The sequence below is a fragment of the Lates calcarifer genome, linkage group LG7_1, assembly GCF_001640805.2.
Source record: "Lates calcarifer isolate ASB-BC8 linkage group LG7_1, TLL_Latcal_v3, whole genome shotgun sequence".
Taxonomy (NCBI): Eukaryota; Metazoa; Chordata; class Actinopteri; family Centropomidae; genus Lates; species Lates calcarifer.
This window is the reverse complement of record NC_066839.1, coordinates 19378657-19404028: the sequence shown is the minus strand read 5'-3', so window position 1 is coordinate 19404028 and position 25372 is coordinate 19378657. Positions and strand designations below refer to the sequence as shown.

General features: G+C 39.0%; 5 protein-coding genes across 5 annotated transcripts; all 5 read right to left on the bottom strand.

Annotated features, from left to right (window-relative positions):
- Nucleotides 1–256: 256 nt before the first annotated feature.
- LOC108895781 (trace amine-associated receptor 1-like) lies at nt 257–1249 on the bottom strand. The gene has a single exon (XM_018694707.1). It carries the CDS (start codon nt 1247–1249, stop codon nt 257–259), a length of 993 nt encoding a protein of 330 aa, XP_018550223.1.
- Nucleotides 1250–5093: 3844 nt separating this feature from the next.
- LOC108895780 (trace amine-associated receptor 1-like) lies at nt 5094–6086 on the bottom strand. Its single transcript, XM_018694706.1, has one exon. The coding sequence runs from the start codon at nt 6084–6086 to the stop codon at nt 5094–5096; it is 993 nt and encodes a 330-aa protein (XP_018550222.1).
- Nucleotides 6087–9291: 3205 nt separating this feature from the next.
- Nucleotides 9292–10248, bottom strand: LOC108895779 (trace amine-associated receptor 1-like). The gene has a single exon (XM_018694705.2). It carries the CDS (start codon nt 10246–10248, stop codon nt 9292–9294), a length of 957 nt encoding a protein of 318 aa, XP_018550221.2.
- A 6419-nt stretch (nt 10249–16667) lies between these two features.
- On the bottom strand, nt 16668–17551 carry LOC108895778 (trace amine-associated receptor 1-like; the record flags this gene model as incomplete). Its single annotated transcript, XM_018694704.2, is given in 2 exon segments — nt 16668–17534; nt 17537–17551. Coding segments are annotated over 2 exon segments (882 nt in total), but the record flags the coding sequence as incomplete, so codon positions are not given.
- Nucleotides 17552–20743: 3192 nt separating this feature from the next.
- On the bottom strand, nt 20744–21627 carry LOC108895777 (trace amine-associated receptor 1-like; the record flags this gene model as incomplete). Its single annotated transcript, XM_018694703.2, is given in 2 exon segments — nt 20744–21610; nt 21613–21627. Coding segments are annotated over 2 exon segments (882 nt in total), but the record flags the coding sequence as incomplete, so codon positions are not given.
- Nucleotides 21628–25372: the final 3745 nt, after the last annotated feature.

The following is a 25372-nucleotide window of genomic DNA, read 5'->3' as shown; positions in this document are numbered from 1 at the left end:
TCTAGCAGTTAGAAATTTTGACTGTAATTTATTAAATAGTATAGTTTATTAAATAGTGCCACTACTGTAAATGTGTTTCTCATTTACATAACTGTAAACATGAACAGCTTCTTACAATGCACCAGTGTTTGTGTCTCAGCCACTTTACCTGCACACAGATATCATCCAACACATCAACACTGTCACAGCTGTGTATGGTGCCAGTGTTGGTAATATTTGCAAGTCAGTAGGCTGTTAGAGCACACCAAACAATAAGTCAAGACAGTTTTGTGTTAGAAAAATCACCCTGAAATATTTTTCCTGATATGATCATTCTGAAAGCTGATCTGAACCAGCTGTAAAATAAGGCATAAATAAATGGATTGAGCATTGAATTGGACATTGCAAAGCAGATAAGAGCTTCAGACAGTGCAACTGGCACAAGCATAAGACTCAAAAGCTGAAAGGTATAACAGAGGAAGTAAGGAAACCAACACATCAGAAAAACTCCCAGAACAGTAGCCAGAGTTTTGGTGGCCTTTCTCTCCATCTTACTGACAGTTGCTCCAGACTTTGTGCTCTGACAGTTTGTGTTGTGGATGCTGCGAGCCTGTCTCTGTGCCACAAGGAAAATCTTTAGGTAGATACAGAGCATTATGATCAATGGAAGGTAAAATGCAAAAAGTGGTGCCAAAGTGTTTAAAAGGAAAAACTCCATCAAACACTGTTCTTCACATTTTTCATAGTTAAATTCTACAACAAAAAAGCCAGTTCCCAAAAGTATAGAAACACTCCATGTTACCAGGATCATGACTGCAGCACTGTGAACATTTATCTCAGTTCTATATGTCAGAGGCTGACACACTGCATAATATCTGTCAATAGAAATACAACATAAATTCAAAATGGAAGCTACGCTCAGTGTTACATCAAAGTAATCTTGTACTTTGCAAAGGATATGTTCATAATACAGACAAGAGCTTCCAGTAAATTCCATGCTGATAGGTAAGACTAGAACACCAACAAGCAGGTCAGCCACAGCCAGAGAGAGAATAAGATAGTTTGTAGGAGTGTGGAGCTGTTTGAAGTAAATGATGGAGATTATTACAAGAAGGTTTCCACAAACAGTTACAACAGATAATGAGCCAAGGAAAATGTTTAATAAAACACATATTGCAGCACGGGTGTATATCAGTGTGTTAGAGACCTTATCTATTTCATAACATGGATGTATTTGATCAGTGCGATTGTCAGGGACTTCTGATGCCATGTTTCTTGGTTCCTGTGAATCAGTTTACATTCATGATTAACAATAATAAAAATGTCAAAAATCTGTGTTTATTTTAAAATATTTTTCCCTACATAAATGCATATCTACAAATATAATTCTCTAGAAGAAAAGAAAGATTTTCAGTTCATGTCCTACCTTTGAAACGCTCAAGGCAGTTCTTCTTTACTGAGAGACTGTGCATAATCTTGATTTTTATCAACCTTTATCATTACCATAGTTGTCACCTTCTTTTCGTCCAATCAGATGTTGAACTCATCTTGATGTTAGCCTTTTCATCTTGATGAGATCAGAGTCAGAGCAACATGCATTTTAGCAGAATTGTTAATGACTAGTAATAGTATCATCACTAAGACAGTAATACTAGTACATACATTGTTGAAGAAAGAGATGAGCATGACCTCTGGGTTGTGGCTGTAGACAACTCTCATCACCACTGATAATACTCAACATGAATGTTGGGTCATTCCAAGCCTGTTGACAGACATCGACACAGTGCTGTTTCTTTTCCATGGTGAAATCACAAATGCACATCTCCAAGTGGTCACAAAAACACATGTAACACAGGTACAGATTCTGATTTTGCAAGATGAATCAAAATACTGACTCACGACATATACAATATACCGAGGCTTCAGAATGTAGCCAGACCCCTTCACTTTTTTTTCAGACGTTGTGTTGTAGATTTACCTTTAGTTTTACTATCATGTTATACAAAGATGACTTCTCCCCCATGTCTTAGTCTGCATATACTGTACTCTGCTTATGGGCTGTATATGTGTGTCTCACATGAATAGATCATCACATAGTCTATGACTGCTCATACCTACCTTCACAGACTCTAGCAAGCCAGTTAGTAATAATAATAATAATAATAAACTTTATTTGTATAGCACCTTTCAGAAAAGACAATATGTACAATAATCAAAAAAGAGCAACATTAGAGGAAAGGTCAAAGAAAAGGAAATAACAACAATGAAAATGGAAGAGCCAATATTAAATGTTGTAAAATTCTCATTTGTATAAGTGGGTTTTTAAAAGCTTTTTGAACTGAGGCACTGACTCCACTATTCTGATAGTGAGGGGGAGTTTGTTCCACAGTGTTGGGGCTAGGACTAAAGGCACGGCCCCCCTTTGTTTTAAGCCTGGACCGTGAAACTCTTAACAACATCTGAGTCTCAGATCTGAGGGGTCTAGGTGCAGAATAGGAGGTTAAGAGTTCAGCAATGTACAGTGGAGCCAGATCATGTAGTGCCTTGAAGGTAATCAGAAGAATCTTGAGCCAGTGTAATTCAGCCAGGACCGCAGTGATGTATTCCCTGCATCAAGTGTTTGTGAGTAGTCTTGCTGCTGTGTTTTGCACCACCTGTAATCAGCCAACTGCTCTGTCAATGAGGCAGGTCAATAAGGATTTGCAGTAATCTAGACGGGAGGAAATGAGGGTATGAATAAGTTGTTTACTTTTGTTTTTGGGCAGCATTGATTTGACGTTTGCAATATTTCTGATTTGTATATAGCAGGATTGAATAAGATTCTTGATGTACTTTTCATGTTGAGGTGCTGATCAAACACAACTTCCAAGTTCTTAACTGAAGGCTTCACATTAGCTGCTAGTGGTCCGAGATGAGGAGTAACAGTATTGGAAATATGATCTGGCCAGTAATCAGGGTTTCAGTCTTATCCATGTTCAATTGTAAAAAGTTAGCAGCCATCCACCCAACTCCTAAGTCTGTTTAGGAGAATCATATGATCAACTGTGTCAAAGGCTGCACTAAGGTCCAACAAAATGAGAATAGTGGTTTGACCAGCATCTGCACTCGTTAGGATTTCATTTGTCACTCTGACTAGGGCAGTTTCTGAACTGTGGTCCTTTCTAAAGCCAGATTGGAATTTGTCAAATATATTATTTCCTTTCAGTATTTCCAAAAGCTGTTTAGTGACTACCTTCTCAACAATTTCTGAAGCCAGAGGTAATTTGGATATAGGACGGTAGTTATGGGGCAGTGATGGATCTAAACCTGGTTTCCTAAGGAGAGGCCAGATATAGGCCTGCTTAAAGTAGTCTGGGACCAGACCAGATAGGATGGACTCATTCACCATGGTAAGAAGCCAAGGGGTGATGGCTCCTAAAGCTTCTTTGAACAACGGACTAGAGGATATCGAGTTGACAAGATGTGAGATTGGGGGTCACAATTTCGGCCAAATCCTTAGGGGTAAATGGAGGTGAATGCATCTAGCAGCGTGGTGGAGGGTGAAGGTTCAGGAAGGAGTAAAAGTGGGTCAGCAGGAGTGATTGATTTTTTTGATATTTTCTATCTGTCTCAGCAGTATTTGATATCAACTGCATTTTCCACTTTCACTGAATAATGCCATCTGCAGAACACTTCAACTGGCACTGACGTGTTTAAAAGCGGAAAGGTAAAACAGAGGAAGAACAGAGTCCAACAGCTCCCTGTGAGGCACCAGTCTATGTATTTCATGATAATGATGATTCCTGCTGCTCCATTCCTCAAAGTTAACCACCAGTTCCCTGTACTCTGACTTCTGTCCATCTCTAATACATCCCCCACACCAACTTCTGCAGGTGGCACGATTCAGTTAAAGTGGAAAATACAGTTAATATTAAATACTGCAGAGAGGGTTTCATGAAATAAAGAAATTTGCTCCAACCATAGCTGTGACAGGAGACAGAGTGGGAAAGTGTGAAAAATGATGCTATTTCTCATGTGTGGTTGTAGGTATGAGCAGTCATAGACTATGTGATAATCTATTCATGTGGGACACACATGTGGTCCTTAAGGAGAGTACAGTATATGCACACAGTATTTGGAAAAGTAGGGTGTGAGGCAGTGTAAATTCTGAAAGAAGTCAACTTTAGATATTTAATGTTTTTTTGCTTATAAAAAATAACTGACGACATTAAACAAACTGATGATATTAGAAGTAGTAATATTAGTCACATGAACATCAAATGCAGCAACATAACTTGGAATTTTTATGACATATTTGTATTTTAATGATGACTTTATTTCTAAATGTGGCATTATATATATTCTATTTTTTTCTTTTCTTTTTTTCTATTTTGTGATGAGGAGAGGGACTGTAATGAATGTAACACTCCACTGCTTTTTCATGAGTCTACCTGCATGACATTGTTTTATGATAAATTTATACAAAGACCACTTCTCCCACTGCTTTTAATGGACTTCAGTGCTATGGTGCATTAATACTTGCCCTGAACCCATGTACAGATGGACAGTATGTATAACTTTAAATAAGTTTTGATAATAATTCTGATTCTTTCTTGCAAAGTCACACTGTACACATCTTTGCTGAATTTTAGGTAAATGTCTGTAAAATGATGCACACAACTGGTTGAGTTTTGAAATTCATGTTTTAATGAAGCCAGAACACTTGATATTTTGGGCTGAATGGTGCATTCAACAGAAGCACCACATAAATAAAATAAAATATCAAAACAAGAAAACAGAGAATATGCTGTGTTGTGACTTAAGTCTAATATAGTGGAAAATACATCATAGAAGCTAAAAATGTTTCATGCAAATTATTAAACAGTATTTCACATAGTTCATATCTTATTTACACAATAGTGCCACTGCTGTAAATACTGTAAGAAAAATAGTGTTTTTCATTGACATGACTGTAAACATGAACAGCTCCCTATAATGCACCAGAGTTTGTATCTCAGCCATTTTACCTGCACACAGATATCATCCAACACATCAACACTGTCACAGCTGTGTGTGGTGCCAGTGTTGGTAATATTTTAAAGTCAGTAGGCTGTTAGAGCACACCAAACAATAAGTCAAGACAGTTTTGTGTTAGAAAAATCACCCTGAAATATTTTTCCTGATATGATCATTCTGAAAGCTGATCTGAACCAGCTGTAAAATAAGGCATAAATGAATGGATTGAACATTGAATTGGACAGTGCAAAGCAGATAAGAGCTTCCAACAGTTGCACTGGCAGATACATAAAAGTGAAAAGCTGAATGGTATAACAGAGGAAGTAAGGAAACCAACACATTAGAAAAATTCCCATAACTATAGCCAGAGTTTTGGTGGCCTTTCTCTCCATCTTACTGACAGTTGCTCCAGACTTTGTGCTCTGACAGTTTGTGTTGTGGATGCTGCGAGCCTGTCTCTGTGCCACAAGGAAAATCTTTAGATAGATACAGAGCATTATGATCACTGGAAGGTAAAATGCAAAAAAAGGTGCCAACATGTTTAGAAGGAAAATCTCCAACAAACACATTTCTTGACATATTTCAAGTTTTAATTCTGCAATGCAAAGTGTAATGCCAATTAGAATGGAAACACTCCATGTTACCAGGATCATGACTGCAGCACTGTGAGCATTTATCTCAGTTCTATATGTCAGAGGCTGACACACTGCATAATATCTGTCAATAGAAATACAACATAAATTCAAAATGGAAGCTGTGCTCAGTGTTACATCAAAGAAGTCTCGTACATTGCAAAATAAAGTTTTATAATACAGACAAGAGCTTACACCGAATTCTATGGTGAGAGGAAAGACTACAACACCCATGAGCAGGTCAGCCACAGCCAGAGAGAGAATAAGATAGTTTGTAGGAGTGTGAAGCTGTTTGAAGTAAATGATGGAGATTATAACAAGAAGGTTTCCACAAACTGTTACAACACATAATGACCCAAGGAAAATGTTTAAAAAAACACATATTGCAGCGCGGGTGTATATCAGTGTGTTAGAGACCTTATCTATTTGATAACATGGATGTATTTCATCAGTGTGGTTGTCAGTTACTTCTGGTATCATGTTTCTGGGCTCCTGTAAATCAGTTTACATTCATGATTGATAATATTAAAAATGTCAAAAAATCTGTGTTTATTTTAAATATTTTTCCGTACATGACTCTGTACACAATGTTAAGTCTCTAGAAGAAAAGAAAGATTTTCAGTTCATGTCCTACCTTTGAAATGCTCCAGACAGTTCTTCTTTACTGTGTGATAATGTGTGTACATAATCTTGACTTTTATCAACTCCTTTCTCATTTACATAGTTAATACCATTTTTAATTGTCCAATCAGATGACAGAATTTTCATCTTAAGGACGTCAGAGCTAGAGCAACATGTTGTACTGTAGATGAGTTTGATCTTTTACAAACAAGTTTTGAATCCTTTCATTTTACAAGAATTTCTAATCACTAATAATAGTGTCATCACTAAGACAATAATACTAGCACATACAGTGTCACTGGTAGGAGAAATACTTATAGTAGTGACAGTTTGCAACATTAACACTGTTACAATCCTAGTTTCAGTCCAGTCAGCATCAAAGTAGTTCCCCTGCACAGTGATATACCTCTCACAGGCCTCCTGCCATGCTTGGAACATTCCCTAGAAAGTTCCATTTTGTATGTCACACACCATCTGCAATGCATGCTGGGTCTCCTCCACTGTGTCCAAACGGCAACCCTTAAGCTTGAAATTCATTTTCAGGAAGAGGAAGAAGTAACAGGAGGCCAAATCCAGGAAGTAGAGTGGGTGAAGAGTGACGACTGCAGTGCAGCGCGTGACAGTTCAGGTCATTTGTGTTGAATTTCCTCCCTGAGACATCTCAGAACAGTGCTGTAGAACTGGCCATTAACGCAAACATGACCTCTGGGTTGTAGCTGTAGACACAACTCTCATCACCATTGATAATAGTGGACACAAATGTTGGGTCAGAATTTGTTTCTGTTCCATGGTGAAATCACAAGTGCACATCTCCAAGTGGTCACAAAAACATGTAACACAGGTACAGATGTTGATTACAGAACAGAAATCAAAATACTGACATAAACAATATACATTGACTTCAGAAATTACCCAAACCCCTTCACTCTTTTCACATGCTGGGTGCAGATTAACTTTTAATGGATAGATTTCCCAGGAGCACAGAGGCCTCAATAATTGTGAAATGGAAGAGGTTTGGTGAAGCATGGTGGGGGCATCATCATACAGTGGGGGTGCTTCTCAGTAGCAGGAACAGGAAGACTGGTCAGCAGTCATAGACTAAGTGATGATCTATTCATGTGGGACACACATATGTGGTCCTTACATGGAGAATACAGTATATGCACACTGTATTTCAAAAAGTAAGGTGTGAAGTAGTGTAAATTCTGAAAGAAGAATTCCACTTAACATACACCATTTAGTGTTTTTGTTAATATAAAAAATTGACTAGATGATATTAGAATTAGTAATAGTAGTCACATTACATCAAATGTAGCAATATAACCTGGAATTTTTAACTTATTGAGAAATTTCTAAAGATGACTTTATACCGTAATATAGCTTTTTTCTTTTCTTCTTTTCTGTTTTGTGATGTGGAGTGGAGCTTTAATTTTGTATTTCATCATTGACTGTAACAGTCCATTGCATTGTTCACTGAGTGGATTTATCAGCAAAGCACATTTCAACCAATATACAGTAGCTGGTGGTGACATAACTCCTAACCTGGAGGTCTTAGACGTTCCTCCAGAGAACCCCAGCCTACTCCAACCTGATTCTAATCTATGTCTGACTGGTTACAAGTGTGTAACCCAAACACTGACATTGCAATTACTGACAGTGTTCTCTCACCTACTGAGTGGGAGGAAGTGTTAAAGCCTCCTCCTCCAAATGCCTTATCTCCAGATGAGGTAGCCTTCTCCATTATACACAAACAGCTATGTGCCCTGCAAAAGGCTGATCTAACTTTACACACTTGCCCGGTTGCTGGTATACCTAACCACAAAATACCTCCAGCCCCGTTATATCTGATGCCTGCAACAGAGCAGCCCTTTGACGGTGGATTGTGTAGGACCCCTGCCCCAAACTAAGAATAGAAATCAGTACTTAGCATTATGTATGCTATTACCCAGTGCCTCAAAGCAGTTCCTATGCGTAAGATCACTTCCAGTTCCATTGTGAAAACTCTCACAAAAGGTCTTTCCATCTGTGGCTCTTGATTTCGCAGTTGGTGGCTGGTGGTCACAGGGTTTTACCTCTTCATGTACTAAATACATGTTTGACAATACTCGTGTGTGTGTGGATATAGAAAGCATGCACACCTGATATATTTATGCTGAGTCACTCGCCTGTCCTTCTATGTGCCTGAAATCACATTAGTGATTTATTTCTTAGTTTGTGCTGGATAATTGAGCCAGACTATAGTCATACACCTGCTTTGCTAGTTTTTCAGTTGTGTTTGTTTTTTAGTGAGGTTGATCCAGAGTTTTTGTGCATCCCCTTTGTTCAGTCATTGATGAGGTGACGAGCTCCTGAGTTGGAGTCTTCTTTTTCTTATTTAGTTATTTCTTAGAGCACCTGCTTGTCCACCTGGTTGTTTTATGTTATTTCTCCTTCCCTTGGCCAAACACCATATGGACAGTATGAATAACTTTAAATAACTTTTGATAAAAAATCTGAAACTTTCTTGGTGAACTTTAGGTAACTATCTGTAAAATGATGCTATAGTATGGTGCATTAACACTTACTGTGACCCTGTTTATGTACATATGGACAGTATGTGTAACTTTAAATAACTTAATTAGAATTCAGATTCTTTCTTGCAAAGTCACACTGTACACATGTTTGCTGAAATTTAGGTAAATGTCTGTAAAATGATGCACACAACAGGTTGACTTTTCTATTTCATTTTAATGAAGCCTTAACACTTGACATCTTGGGCTGAATGGTGCATTCAACAGAAGAATTACATAAATTCAGTAAAGTGTTAAAACAAGCAAACAGAGAATATGCTGCATTGTGATACAGTACAGAAATGTTGCTGTGACTTTAACTTCAGTGTAATATAATAATAAGTTCTAGCAGTTAGAAATTTTAATCGTAATTTATTAAACAGTATTTCACATTATTTTGTGAAATACTGCACACAGATATCATCCAACACATCAACACTGTCACAGCTGTGTATGGTGTCAGTGTTGGTAATATTTGCAAGTCAGTTGGCTGTTAGAGCACACCAAACAATAAGTCAAGACAGTTTTGTGTTAGAAAAATCACCCTGAAATATTTTTCCTGATATGATCATTCTGAAAGCTGATCTGAACCAGCTGTAAAATAAGGCATAAATAAAGGGATTGAGCATTGAATTGGACAGTGCAACCCAGGTAAGAGTTTCAAACACTGCAACTGGCACTGACACATGATTCAAAAGCTGAAAGGTAAAACAGAGGAAGAAAGGAAGCCAACACATCAGAAAAACTCCCATAACAGTAGCCAGAGTTTTAGTGGCCTTTCTCTCTATCTTACTGACAGTTGCTCCAGACTTTGTGCTCTGACAGTTTGTGTTGTGGATGCTGCGAGCCTGTCTCTGTGCCACAAAGAAAATCCTGAGGTAGATACAGAGCATTATGATCACTGGAAGGTAAAATGAGAAAAGAAGTGCCAAAATGTTTACAAGTAAAATTCTAATGAAACACATTTCTCCACATTTTTCATGGTTTAATCCTGCAACTAAAAAGCCAGTGGCAACTAGGATGGAAACACTCCATGTTACCAGGATCATGACTGCAGCACTGTGAACATTTATCTCAGTTCTATATGTCAGAGGCTGACACACTGCATAATATCTGTCAATAGAAATACAACATAAATTCAAAATGGAAGCTGTGCTCAGTGTTACATCAAAGTAGCTACGTACTTTACAAAATATATCTTCATAATACAGACAAGAGCTTACAGTGAATTCCATGCTGAAAGGAAAGACTAGAACACCAACAAGCAGGTCAGCCACAGCCAGAGAGAGAATAAGATAGTTTGTAGGAGTGTGGAGCTGTTTGAAGTAAATGATGGAGATTATTACAAGAAGGTTTCCACAGACAATTACAACACAAAATGAGCCAAGGAAAATGTTTAAAAAAACACATATTGCAGAGTGGGTGTATATCAGTGTGTTAGAGACCTTATCTATTTCATAACATGGATGCATTTTATCAGTATGGTTGTCAGTGACTTCTCGTGCCATGTTTCTGGGCTCCTGCAAATCAGTTTACATCCATGATTAACAATAATAAAAATGTAATGTATGTGTTTATTTTAAATATTTTTTCCTGCAGAAATGCATAACTACAATAATAATTATCCAGAATTTTGAAAAAAGATTTTCAGTTCATGTCCTACCTTTGAAATGCTCAAGACAGTTCTTCCTTACTGTGAGACTGTGCATTATCTATTTATCAACCCCTTTCTCTTTATCATGGTTGATACCATCTTTAAACGTCCAATCAGATGCTAGACTTTTCATCTTGATGACATCAGATCTAGAGCAACATGCTGTACTGTAGATGAGATCAACTTTTCAAATCATTATGACAGTTTGCAACATTAACACCATTAACCCTCATTTCAGTCCAGTCCCCATCAAAGGTGTCTCCCTGCACAGTGATATACCTCTCACTGCTGCTGAAGTTTATGCAATTTGCATTTGTTATATTTGTTCAATGCATTTATTTTTGGAACAGGATAAAAAAAGGCTGCTACATAGCCTCACATGGGCTGCTCTAAGCCTGCTTTGACAGGAATAAAGAAAGAAATAAAAAAAACAGAATGAAAGAGGGAGGAGGTCTCCACAAGTGTGTGCTGACTGTTATGCTCAGGCAACAGCTAGGCAGAATCCCAGAAAGCAGATTCAGGACGAAGGCCCAGATGAGTTAGGGAGACCTGAGATCCCCGAGGTTTATTAATTGAATTGGTTGAGGGGAAGAGAACCAGGCTCAGAGGACAAAGGGGGAGCAGGTCCAGGTTGGCCAGGGTGCCGGGCCGATGTTCCAGGGAAAGTACAGAGACCAGCCGGGAGACCAAGGAGACTGGCAACAGAGCTTGATCCGGAAGCTGGGGCTGACGGCAGCGCTGGTCAGGCTAGGCTGAGGCACAGGACAACAAACAACAATTAATGCTTTCACCAAGGAAAGAACTACAAATGCTAGTAACTATTCCGAGTAAACTCAGTAGAATGGCTGGATGTTACCACGTGGAGTACTGTGACGATCTGGCGGCTTGTAGCTGGAGAACCAGGGTAGATATCAGATTGTGATGAGTAGATGAGAATCAGGTGTGACCAGCACAACCATCGCATCCCTGCAGGGAAGCAAAACAAGCACACGCACACGCACACACACACACGGGGAGGCTGCCATAACAGTAACAGTAACAGTAACCCCCCCCCTCAATGGGCACCTCCTGGCGGCCGGCCAGGCTTATCTGGATGCTCCCGGTAAAAGTCTTCCAAGAGGGTGTTATCCAGAAAAAAACCTCTGGGAATCCAGGATCGCTCCTCCGAACCGTACCCCTCCCAATCCACCAGAAACTGGAAGCCTCGACCCCGGCGCTGCACATCAAGTATGCGCCTGACAGTGTAGGCAGGATGGTTGTCCACAATGGGGGAGTCCGACGGGGGACAGAGGGGGCTTGAAGACACTGGCTTGATCAAGGAGACGTGAAAGGTGGGGTGAATCCTGAGGGAGGTGGGTAGCTTGAGCTTAACTGTGGATGGGTTGATAATAGACTCAATTTCATAGGGACCAATATAGCGGGGGGCTAGCTTACGGGACTCCACTTGAAGGGGCAGGTCTCTGGATGACAACCAAACACGTTGACCAGGAACATATTCAGGTGCCGGTGAGCGTTGGTGGTTAGCCAACCGGCAGTTTTGGGCAGCAGTATGCAGCAGCGCTGTTCGGGCCTCCCTCCACACACGCAGATGGGCATGAACAGAGGGAACAGCAACCTCCTCCTCCTGGGAAGGGAACAGAGGGGGGTGGAAACCCAGCATCACCATGAAGGGGGTCATACCTGTAGCGGAGCTTGTGAGAGAGTTGTGGGCATATTCAATCCAAGGGAGGTGAGTACTCCAAGATGCAGGGTGCCGGGCTGTGACACACTGAAGGGATGCCTCGAGGTCTTGATTTGCCCTCTCTGTCTGGCCATTGGTCTGTGGATGATACCCAGAACTCAAACTGACGGATGCCCCCAGAGCCTTGCAGAAAGCTTTTCAGACTTGAGAAGTGAACTGGGGCCCTCGATCAGGGACGATGTCCTGGGGCAAACCGTGGATCCTGAACACATGAAGTGTAAGAAGATCTGCAGTCTCCTGGGCTGTGGGGAGCTTAACAAGAGGGACAAAGTGGACACCCTTGGAGAAGCGATCGACAATGGGGAGTATAACGGTATTACCTGCAGAAGGGGGCAGGCCAGTGACAAAGTCCAAGGCTATGTGGGACCAGGGACGGCTTGGGATGGGCAGGGGATGTAGGAGCCCAGCAGGGAGCTGGTGGGATGCCTTACTCCGAGACTGCTCGGCTTCTCTCACCAGCGTCTCCACCTCCCAGTGGGCAGCTGATACTATGCAGGACGGTGGCAGTATTGTTTCTGGTGGGCTGGCAGAGGACTCTGGACTGGTCTGACGAGAGAGTGCATCAGGCTTTAGATTGTGGGAACCTGGGCGATAAGAAAGAGAAAAGTTAAATCTGCTGAGCAAAAGGGCCAAGAGTTGAGCCTGCGGGCGGTCTGTAGATAGACCAAGTTCTTATGGTCAGTCCAGACGATAAAGGGATGTTCCTCCAGCCAGTGTTGCCACTCCTCCAGAGCCAAAACCACAGCCAAGAGCTCCCTGTTTCCCACATCATAATTTCTCTCTGCTGGGGACAGGCAGCGAGAGAAAAAGGCACAGGGGTGAAGTTTCTGATCAGCCTCCAAGCATTGCGAGAGAACTGCCCCGACCCCCGTCTCAGAGGCATCCACCTCAACAACAAACTGCTTGGATGGGTCTGGGTGCACTAGAACTGGTGCAGAGGTGAAACTAGACTTGAGGCTAGAAAAGGCTGACTCAGCTTCTGGAGAAAAGGGAGAGAAGTAGAGGTTAGCCTAGTTAAGGGTGCAGCTACCTTGCTGTAATCCCAAATAAATCGGCGGTAGAAATTGGCAAAACCCAAAAACCTCTGGAGTTGCTTGTGGGTCTCTGGTCGGGGCCACCCCACCACTGCCTGCATCTTAGCTGGGTCTGGACGCATCTGGCCCCTCTCCACAATAGGACCTAAAAAACTGACAGATTGAGTGTGAAAGTGGCACTTCTCTGCCTTGACAAACAGTTTGTTCTCATAGTCTCTGGAGAACAGACCTGACGTGGTGGTAATGCTCCAATGGGGTGCGAGAAAAAATCAGTATATCATCCAGGTAAACAAAGACATACTGAGTTAACATGTCTCTGAGCACGTCATTTATGAGCGCCTGGAAAACAGCGGGGGCATTGGTGAGGCCAAAAGGCATAACCAGGTACTCGAAGTGACCCAAAGGTGTCTTGAACGCCGTCTTCCACCCGTCACCCTCACGTATGCGGACCAGGTGGTAAGCATTCCTCAGATCCAACTTAGTGAAGATGGAGGCCTGGTGGAGCGGAGCAAAAGCCAAGTCGATGAGGGGGAGTGGATACTTGTTCTTAATGGTAATATAGGGCAAAGTGTTCCATCCTTCTTTTTGACGAAGAAGAAACCCCCTCCCACAGGGGAGGAGGACGGCCAAATGAGGCTGGCAGCGAGAGATTCCCGTATGTATTTCTCCATGGCCTCCTTCTCAGGGCGGGGTACAAGGTTCTGTAAAATCACCCCCACCCCAAACTGTAATGCTTATCTTCAGCAGGTATTTAATCCTCTGGATCAAGCTTTCTTACTTCAAAACAGGCTATATGCAAGTTCAGCAAAGTTATCTATCTAAGAAGACAGGTAGGTCAGGGTCAGGTGTGTCCCTGTGGAGGCCAAAGTGACAGCTATCTCTGAGTTTCCTGTTCCCATCAGTAGGTCCACCCTGCGAAGATTCTTAGGTATAACCTGCTACTACAGATGTTTCTATTGTAACTTTTCCTCTGTTGTGCACCTCTTAACATTGCTGTCCAGTCCAAAGGTCAGTTTTCTTTCGACACCTGAGTGTCAGCATGCATTTGAAAGCATGAAGTTTCTTCTGTGACATGTTTCATTACTAGCTGCGCTAGAGACTGAAGCTAGTGCTGTAGGAGCTGAGGTGGTGTTGTGCAGGAAGATAGTAATGGGGTGGATCATCTAGTCAGTTACTAATCCAAAAGTTCAATAAACAACAACTCAGATACTCCACCTTAGGAAAGGAAACTGGTGCCATGTATCTGGGTTCCTGCAAATCAGTTTACGTTCATGACTAATCATAATAAAAATGTAAAAGATCTGTGTTTAATTCTAAGTATTTTCCCTAATAATTCTGCAGAAGAAAAAAATATTTTCAGTTCATGTCCTACCTTTGAAATGAAACAGTTCTTCTTCACTTTTTTTTTTTTATCAGAATCAGAAATACTTTATTTATCAACCCCTTTCTCATTACCATAATTAATACCATCTTTATTTATGAAATCAGATGACAGATTTTTCATCTTAATGACATCAAAGTCAGAGCAACATGGGTTACCTGAATATTTGCCTCTCTGCAGAAGGACTCTGCCAGTGACGTCTTTTTTTATCAGGCTCTGGGTCTGTCTGGGGGATTTTCCTCCTCCTCTCTTCATTTCTTTTGTAGCTCAGAATTGTGGATTTTCATGTGTTTGTATAAATTGGTGTTGTCACAATAGCAGATAGCCTTCCTACACACACAGCTGTTTTTCTTTTACAGCAGTATCAAGGTGTCTGTTCAGCACCTACGAGTTACGTGATGATGAAACGGGAGCAACATACTGAATGTAGAGGACAGAAGCTGAAACTAAAGTATTAATCCGTTACCAATACCAATGTTGGTATCAATACTATCACTATTTGGATTGACAGAGATGGTTGTGTGGAAAAATCCCTGTAGATTAGCAGATTCTGAAATACACAGACCAACTGGTCTGGCACCAAACTATGCCACATTCAAAGTCACTTAAATAACCTTTCTTTCCCATTCTGATGCCCAGTTTAAACTAAAGCAGTAAGCTTTCATGGTGTAAAGAAACTTGCTCCAACCATAGCTGTGACAGGAGACATAGGGTGGGAAAAGTGTGAGGAATGATAATAGTCAAGTGCAGGGGTACTTATGCATCGTCATAGATTATATGATAATCTATTCATGTGAGACGCACATGTGTGGTTCTTTAGGAGAGTACACTATATTCTCCACACTGTATTTCAAAAAGTACGGTGTGAGGCAGTGTAAATTCTGAAAAAGGTTAACTTTATGTATTTAGTGTTTCTTTTGTTAATAAATAAAACTTGACTCAACTATATTAGAAGTAGTAATAGTAGTCATATGAACATCTAATGTACCAGTATAACCTGGGATTTTTATGACATATTTCAATGACTTTAATGATGACTTTATATCTATATGTAGCTTTATATATTCTTTGCTCCAACCATAGCTGTGACAGCATGCAAGGGAGTTAGGTACTGACAAGAACCCTATCTATGTAAATATGGACAGTATGTATAACTTTGAATAACTTTTAATAAAAAATTCAGATCTTCTATCTTGCAAACTGTACACTTTCTGAATTTTAGGTAAATGTCCATAAACTGATGCACACAACAGGTTGAGTTTTCCATCTCATTTTAATGAAGCCATAACACTTGGCATTATGGGCTGAATAGTGGCCTCAATAGATGCATTATATAAATATCATATAATAGATATAATAGTGAATAAGTTCCAGAAGTTAGAAATGCTGCATGCAATTTATTAAACAGGTTTTCACAGTGTTCATCTTATTTCCACAATAGTGCCACTGATGTAAATACAGTTCTTCATTTACATGACTGTAAATATAGCATTGTACTTTTTCTGTTTTTTATTTATTTATTTATTTATTTTTCTCTCTATTTTGAGATGAGGGGAGAGGCTCTAATTTAGCACTCAAGTGCATTGCCTAACTGTAAAATGATGCACTGGACAGGTTGAGTTTTCAAACTCATGTTTTAATGAAGCCATAACATTTGGCATCTTGGGCTGAATGATGCATTCAACAGAAGCATTACATTTTTAAAAAAGTGTTAAAACAAGCAAATAGAGAACATGCCATAATTTGATACACTACAGAAAAGCTGCTGGGACTTTAAGTGTAATATGAAATATGTTCCAGAAGTTAGAAATGTTGCATGCAACTTATTAAACTGTATTTCACAATGTTCACATCCTATTTACACAATTGTGCCACTACTGTAAATAATGCAAGAAAAATGTTTTCCATTTACATGACTGTAAACATGAACAGCTGCTTATAATGCACCAGTGTTTGTATCTCAGCCACTTTACCTGCACACAGATATCATCCAACACATCAACACTGTCACAGCTGTGTGTGGTGCCAGTGTTGGTAATATTTGCAAGTCAGTAGGCTGTTAGAGCACTCCAAACAATAAGTCAAAACAGTTTTGTGTTAGAAAAATCACCCTGAAATATTTTTCCTGATATGATCATTCTGAAAGCTGATCTGAACCAGCTGTAAAATAAGGCATAAATAAAGGGATTGAACAATGAATTGGACAGTGCAACCCAGCTAAAAGTTTCAAACACTGCAACTGGCACTGACACATGATTCAAAAGCTGAAAGGTAAAACAGAGGAAGAAAGGAAGCCAACACATCAGAAAAACTCCCATAACAGTAGCCAGAGTTTTAGTGGCCTTTCTCTCTATCTTACTGACAGTTGCTCCAGACTTTGTGCTCTGACAGTTTGTGTTGTGGATGCTGCGAGCCTGTCTCTGTGCCACAAGGAAAATCTTTAGGTAGATACAGAGCATTATGATCATTGGAAGGTAAAATGAGAAAATAGGTCCCAAAATATTTGCAAGTTGAACCTCGATAAAACACATTTCTCCACATTTTTCATGGTTTAATCCTGCAACTAAAAAGCCAGTGGCAACTAGGATGGAAACACTCCATGTTACCAGGATCATGACTGCAGCACTGTGAACATTTATCTCAGTTCTATATGTTAGAGGCTGACACACTGCATAATATCTGTCAATAGAAATACAACATAAATTCAAAATGGAAGCTACGCTCAGTGTTACATCAAAGTAGCCACGTACTTTACAAAATATATCTTCATAATACAGACAAGAGCTTACAGTGAATTCCATGCTGAAAGGAAAGTCTAGAACACCAACAAGCAGGTCAGCCACAGCCAGAGAGAGAATAAGATAGTTTGTAGGAGTGTGGAGCTGTTTGAAGTAAGTGATGGAGATTATTACAAGAAGGTTTCCACAAACTGTTACAACAGATAATGAGCCAAGGAAAATGTTAAAAAAAAAAAAACATATTGCAGCACGGGTGTATATCAGTGTGTTAGAGACCTTATCTATTTGATAACATGGATGTATTTTATCAGTGCGGTTGTCAGTTACTTCTGGTGCCATGTTTCTGGGCTCCTGCAAATCAGTTTACATCCATGATTAACAATAATAAAAATGTAATGTATGTGCTTATTTTTAATATTTTTTCCTGCAGAAATGCATAACTACAATAATAATTATCCAGAATTTTGAAAAAAGATTTTCAGTTCATGTCCTACCTTTGAAATGCTCAAGACAGTTCTTCCTTACTGTGAGACTGTGCATTATCTTTTTATCAACCCCTTTCTCCTTATCATGGTTGATACCATCTTTAAACATCCAATCAGATGCTAGACTTTTCATCTTGATGACATCAGATCTAGAGCAACATGCTGTACTGTAGATGAGATCAACTTTTTAAATCATTATGACAGTTTGCAACATTAACACTGTTACAACCCTCATTTCAGTCCAGTCCCCATCAAAGGTGTCTCCCTGCACAGTGATATACCTCTCACTGCTGCTGAAGTTTATGCAATTTATATTTGTTATATTTGTTCAATGCATTTATTTTTGGAACAGGATAAAAAAAAAAAAGGCTGCTATATAGCCTCACATGGGCTGCTCTAAGCCTGCTTTGACAGGAATAAAGAAAGAAATAAAAACAACAGAATGAAAGAGGGAGGAGGTCTCTACAAGTGTGTGCTGACAAGAAGGTTGTGAGGTATATTCTTTTTGTTCTTTTAAGATTCATTGCATGGAAACTTTGTCATTTAAATCATTTAATTATTTTTATCATTTATTCATTTTTGTATTTAATCATTTTCTTTATGTCAGATACATTGAAAGAGGAGGTGAGGCAATGATAAGCTAGCACAGAAATCCGTCAACATGCGAGCATAGGCAGAGTCACAGCCAGTGACCAGGCGAAACTGCAGACACAGAAGAAATCCAGTTAAGCAAGCACTCATAAGAAAAGAGGCTGAGTATTTGTTATAGCATGGTTTAGCCATGCCTAATGCTAGTCCATAGAGCTCTCTCTGTTTGTTAGAGGAGGAATCTGATGGTTCCCTTCCCTTTGTCACAGATTACTGCAAGGGTAATGCTGTCACAATCACTTATTCTTATCCATTGCCTAGGATGGAAGATTGTATTGACAACTTAGGAACAGTTAATGTCAATAAGTTACACTTATTCAAGGGATACTGGCAGGTTCCTTTAACCAACAGAGCTTCTAAGATTTCTGCATTTGTGACACCAGATCACTTCCTGAAATATACTGTCATGGCTTTTGGTATGTGTAATGCTCCAGCCACTTTCCAGAGGTTGCTGAACATGGCTGGCTTAACAAACTGTAATGCTTATCTTCAGCAGGTATTTAATCCTCTGGATCAAGCTTTCTTACTTCAAAACAGGCTACATGCAAGTTCAGCAAAGTTATCTATCTAAGAAGACAGGTAGGTCAGGGTCAGGTGTGTCCCTGTGGAGGCCAAAGTGACAGCTATCTCTGAGTTTCCTGTTCCCATCACTAGGTGCACCCTGCGAAGATTCTTAGGTATAACCTGCTATCAATACTATCACTATTTGGATTGATAGAGATGGTTGTGTGGAAAAATCCCTGTAGATTAGCAGATTCTGAAATACACAGACCAACTGGTCTGGCACCAAACCATGCCACATTCAGAGTCACTTAAATAACCTTTCTTTCCCATTCTGATGCCCAGTTTAAACTAAAGCAGTAAACTTTCATGGTGTAAAGAAACTTGCTCCAACCATAGCTGTGACAGGAGACATAGGGTGGGAAAAGTGTGAGGAATGATAATAGTCACGTGCAGGGGTACTTATGCATCGTCATAGATTATATGATAATCTATTCATGTGAGACGCACATGTGGTTCTTTAGGAGAGTACACTATATTCTCCACACTGTATTTCAAAAAGTACGGTGTGAGGCAGTGTAAATTCTGAAAAAGGTTAACTTTACGTATTTAGTGTTTCTTTTGTTAATAAATAAAACTTGACTCAACTATATTAGAAGTAGTAATAGTAGTCATATGAACATCTAATGTACCAGTATAACCTGGGATTTTTATGACATATTTCGATGACTTTAATGACGACTTTATATCTATATGTAGCTTTATATATTCTTTGCTCCAACCATAGCTGTGACAGCATGCAAGGGATTTAGGTACTGACAAGAACCCTATCTATGTAAATATGGACAGTATGTATAACTTTGAATAACTTTTAATAAAAAATTCAGATCTTCTATCTTTCAAACTGTACACTTTCTGAATTTTAGGTAAATGTCCATAAACTGATGCACACAACAGGTTGAGTTTTCCATCCCATTTTAATGAAGCCATAACACTTGGCATTATGGGCTGAATAGTGGCCTCAATAGATGCATTATATAAATATCATATAATAGATATAATAGTGAATAAGTTCCAGAAGTTAGAAATGCTGCATGCAATTTATTAAACAGGCTTTCACAGTGTTCATCTTATTTCCACAATAGTGCCACTGATGTAAATACAGTTCTTCATTTACATGACTGTAAATATAGCATTGTACTTTTTCTGTTTTTTTTTTATTTATTTATTTATTTTTCTCTCTATTTTGAGATGAGGGGAGAGGCTCTAATTTAGCACTCAAGTGCATTGCCTAACTGTAAAATGATGCACTGGACAGGTTGAGTTTTCAAACTCATGTTTTAATGAAGCCATAACATTTGGCATCTTGGGCTGAATGATGCATTCAACAGAAGCATTACATTTTTAAAAAAGTGTTAAAACAAGCAAATAGAGAACATGCCATAATTTGATACACTACAGAAAAGCTGCTGGGACTTTAAGTGTAATATGAAATATGTTCCAGAAGTTAGAAATGTTGCATGCAACTTATTAAACTGTATTTCACAATGTTCACATCCTATTTACACAATTGTGCCACTACTGTAAATAATGCAAGAAAAATGTTTTCCATTTACATAATTGTAAACATGAACAGCTGCTTATAATGCACCAGTGTTTGTGTCTCAGCCACTTTACCTGCACAAAGATATCATCCAAAACATCAACACTGTCACAGCTGTGTGTGGTGCCAGTGTTGGTAATATTTGCAAGTCAGTAGGCTGTTAGAGCACACCAAACAATAAGTCAAGACAGTTTTGTGTTAGAAAAATCACCCTGAAATATTTTTCCTGATATGATCATTCTGAAAGCTGATCTGAACCAGCTGTAAAATAAGGCATAAATAAAGGGATTGAACATTGAATTGAACAGTGCAACCCAGCTAAGAGTTTCAAACACTGCAACTGGCACTGACACATGACTCAAAAGCTGAAAGGTATAACAGAGGAAGTAAGGAAGCCAACACATCAGAAAAACTCCCATAACAGTAGCCAGAGTTTTGGTGGCCTTTCTCTCCATCTTACTGACAGTTGCTCCAGACTTTGTGCTCTGACAGTTTGTGTTGTGGATGCTGAGAGCCTGTCTCTGTGCAACAAGGAAAATCTTTAGGTAGATACAGAGCATTATGATCACTGGAAGGTAAAATGAGAAAATAGGTCCCAAAATATTTGCAAGTTGAACCTCGATAAAACACATTTCTCCACATTTTTCATGGTTTAATCCTGCAACTAAAAAGCCAGTGGCAACTAGGATGGAAACACTCCATGTTACCAGGATCATGACTGCAGCACTGTGAGCATTTATCTCAGTTCTATATGTCAGAGGCTGACACACTGCATAATATCTGTCAATAGAAATACAACATAAATTCAAAATGGAAGCTGTGCTCAGTGTTACATCAAAGTAGACACGTACTTTACAAAATATATCTTCATAATACAGACAAGAGCTTACAGTGAATTCCATGCTGAAAGGAAAGACTAGAACACCAACAAGCAGGTCAGCCACAGCCAGAGAGAGAATAAGATAGTTTGTAGGAGTGTGGAGCTGTTTGAAGTAAATGATGGAGATTATTACAAGAAGGTTTCCACAAACTGTTACAACAGATAATGAGCCAAGGAAAATGTTAAAAAAAAAAAAACATATTGCAGCGCGGGTGTATATCAGTGTGTTAGAGACCTTATCTATTTCATAACATGGATGCATTTTATCAGTGCGGTTGTCAGTGACTTCTGGTGCCATATTTCTGGGCTCCTGCAAATCAGTTTACATCCATGATTAACAATAATAAAAATGTAATGTATGTGTTTATTTTAAATATTTTTTCCTGCAGAAATGCATAACTACAATAATAATTATTCAGAATTTTGAAAAAAGATTTTCAGTTCATGTCCTACCTTTGAAATGCTCAAGACAGTTCTTCCTTACTGTGAGACTGTGCATTATCTATTTATCAACCCCTTTCTCTTTATCATGGTTGATACCATCTTTAAACGTCCAATCAGATGCTAGACTTTTCATCTTGATGACATCAGATCTAGGGCAACATGCTGTACTGTAGATGAGATCAACTTTTTAAATCATTATGACAGTTTGCAACATTAACACTGTTACAACCCTCATTTCAGTCCAGTCCCCATCAAAGGTGTCTCCCTGCACAGTGATATACCTCTCACTGCTGCTGAAGTTTATGCAATTTATATTTGTTATATTTGTTCAATGCATTTATTTTTGGAACAGGATTAAAAAAAAAGGCTGCTATATAGCCTCACATGGGCTGCTCTAAGCCTGCTTTGACAGGAATAAAGAAAGAAATAAAAACAACAGAATGAAAGAGGGAGGAGGTCTCCACAAGTGTGTGCTGACAAGAAGGTTGTGAGGTATATTCTTTTTGTTCTTTTAAGATTCATTGCATGGAAACTTTGTCATTTAAATCATTTAATTATTTTTATCATTTATTCATTTTTGTATTTAATCATTTTCTTTATGTCAGATACATTGAAAGAGGAGGTGAGGCAATGATAAGCTAGCACAGAAATCCGTCAACATGCGAGCATAGGCAGAGTCACAGCCAGTGACCAGGCGAAACTGCAGACACAGAAGAAATCCAGTTAAGCAAGCACTCATAAGAAAAGAGGCTGAGTATTTGTTATAGCATGGTTTAGCCATGCCTAATGCTAGTCCATAGAGCTCTCTCTGTTTGTTAGAGGAGGAATCTGATGGTTCCCTTCCCTTTGTCACAGATTACTGCAAGGGTAATGCTGTCACAATCACTTATTCTTATCCATTGCCTAGGATGGAAGATTGTATTGACAACTTAGGAACAGTTAATGTCAATAAGTTACACTTATTCAAGGGATACTGGCAGGTTCCTTTAACCAACAGAGCTTCTAAGATTTCTGCATTTGTGACACCAGATCACTTCCTGAAATATACTGTCATGGCTTTTGGTATGTGTAATGCTCCAGCCACTTTCCAGAGGTTGCTGAACATGGCTGGCTTAACAAACTGTAATGCTTATCTTCAGCAGGTATTTAATCCTCTGGATCAAGCTTTCTTACTTCAAAACAGGCTACATGCAAGTTCAGCAAAGTTATCTATCTAAGAAGACAGGTAGGTCAGGGTCAGGTGTGTCCCTGTGGAGGCCAAAGTGACAGCTATCTCTGAGTTTCCTGTTCCCATCAGTAGGTCCACCCTGCGAAGATTCTTAGGTATAACCTGCTACTACAGATGTTTCTATTGTAACTTTTCCTCTGTTGTGCACCTCTTAACATTGCTGTCCAGTCCAAAGGTCAGTTTTCTTTCGACACCTGAGTGTCAGCATGCATTTGAAAGCATGAAGTTTCTTCTGTGACATGCTTCATTACTAGCTGCGCTAGAGACTGATGCTAGTGCTGTAGGAGCTGAGGTGGTGTTGTGCAGGAAGATAGTAATGGGGTGGATCATCCAGTCAGTTACTAATCCAAAAGTTCAATAAACAACAACTCAGATACTCCACCTTAGGAAAGGAAACTGGTGCCATGTATCTGGGTTCCTGCAAATCAGTTTACGTTCATGACTAATAATAATAAAAACGTAAAAGATCTGTGTTTAATTCTAAGTATTTTCCCTGCATGAATGCATAACCAAAAAATAATTCTGCAGAAGAAAAAAATATTTCCAGTTCATGTCCTACCTTTGAAATGAAACAGTTCTTCTTCACTATGTGACTTTTTTTTTTATCAGAATCAGAAATACTTTATTTATCAACCCCTTTCTCATTACCATAATTAATACCATCTTTATTTATGAAATCAGATGACAGATTTTTCATCTTAATGACATCAAAGTCAGAGCAACATGGGTTACCTGAATATTTGCCTCTCTGCAGAAGGACTCTGCCAGTGATGTCTTTTTTTATCAGGCTCTGGGTCTGTCTGGGGGATTTTCCTCATCCTCTCTTAATTTCTTTTGTAGCTCAGAATTGTGGATTTTCATGTGTTTGTATAAATTGGTGTTGTCACAATAGCAGATAGCCTTCCTACACACACAGCTGTTTTTCTTTTACAGCAGTATCAAGGTGTCTGTTCAGCACCTACGAGTTACGTGATGATGAAACGGGAGCAACATACTGAATGTAGAGGACAGAAGCTGAAACTAAAGTATTAATCCGTTACCAATACCAATGTTGGTATCAATACTATCACTATTTGGATTGACAGAGATGGTTGTGTGGAAAAATCCCTGTAGATTAGCAGATTCTGAAATACACAGACCAACTGGTCTGGCACCAAACCATGCCACATTCAAAGTCACTTAAATAACCTTTCTTTCCCATTCTGATGCCCAGTTTAAACTAAAGCAGTAAGCTTTCATGGTGTAAAGAAACTTGCTCCAACCATAGCTGTGACAGGAGACATAGGGTGGGAAAAGTGTGAGGAATGATAATAGTCAAGTGCAGGGGTACTTATGCATCGTCATAGATTATATGATAATCTATTCATGTGAGACGCACATGTGGTTCTTTAGGAGAGTACACTATATTCTCCACACTGTATTTCAAAAAGTACGGTGTGAGGCAGTGTAAATTCTGAAAAAGGTTAACTTTATGTATTTAGTGTTTCTTTTGTTAATAAATAAAACTTGACTCAACTATATTAGAAGTAGTAATAGTAGTCATATGAACATCTAATGTACCAGTGTAACCTGGGATTTTTATGACATATTGCAATGACTTTAATGACGACTTTATATCTATATGTAGCTTTATATATTCTTTGCTCTAACCATAGCTGTGACAGCATGCAAGGGATTTAAGTACTGACAAGAACCCTATCTATGTAAATATGGACAGTATGTATAACTTTGAATAACTTTTAATAAAAAATTCAGATCTTCTATCTTGCAAACTGTACACTTTCTGAATTTTAGGTAAATGTCCATAAACTGATGCACACAACAGGTTGAGTTTTCCATCTCATTTTAATGAAGCCATAACACTTGGCATTATGGGCTGAATAGTGGCCTCAATAGATGCATTATATAAATATCATATAATAGATATAATAGTGAATAAGTTCCAGAAGTTAGAAATGCTGCATGCAATTTATTAAACAGGCTTTCACAGTGTTCATCTTATTTCCACAATAGTGCCACTGATGTAAATACAGTTCTTCATTTACATGACTGTAAATATAGCATTGTACTTTTTCTGTTTTTTTTTTTATTTATTTATTTATTTTTCTCTCTATTTTGAGATGAGGGGAGAGGCTCTAATTTAGCACTCAAGTGCATTGCCTAACTGTAAAATGATGCACTGGACAGGTTGAGTTTTCAAACTCATGTTTTAATGAAGCCATAACATTTGGCATCTTGGGCTGAATGATGCATTCAACA

What these genes read in the sequence shown, in the direction of transcription:
- LOC108895781 (XM_018694707.1), bottom strand. Translation starts at nt 1,249, where the DNA reads ATGGCATCAGAAGTCCCTGACAATCGCACTGATCAAATACATCCATGT.
- LOC108895780 (XM_018694706.1), bottom strand. Translation starts at nt 6,086, where the DNA reads ATGATACCAGAAGTAACTGACAACCACACTGATGAAATACATCCATGT.
- LOC108895779 (XM_018694705.2), bottom strand. Translation starts at nt 10,248, where the DNA reads ATGCATCCATGTTATGAAATAGATAAGGTCTCTAACACACTGATATAC.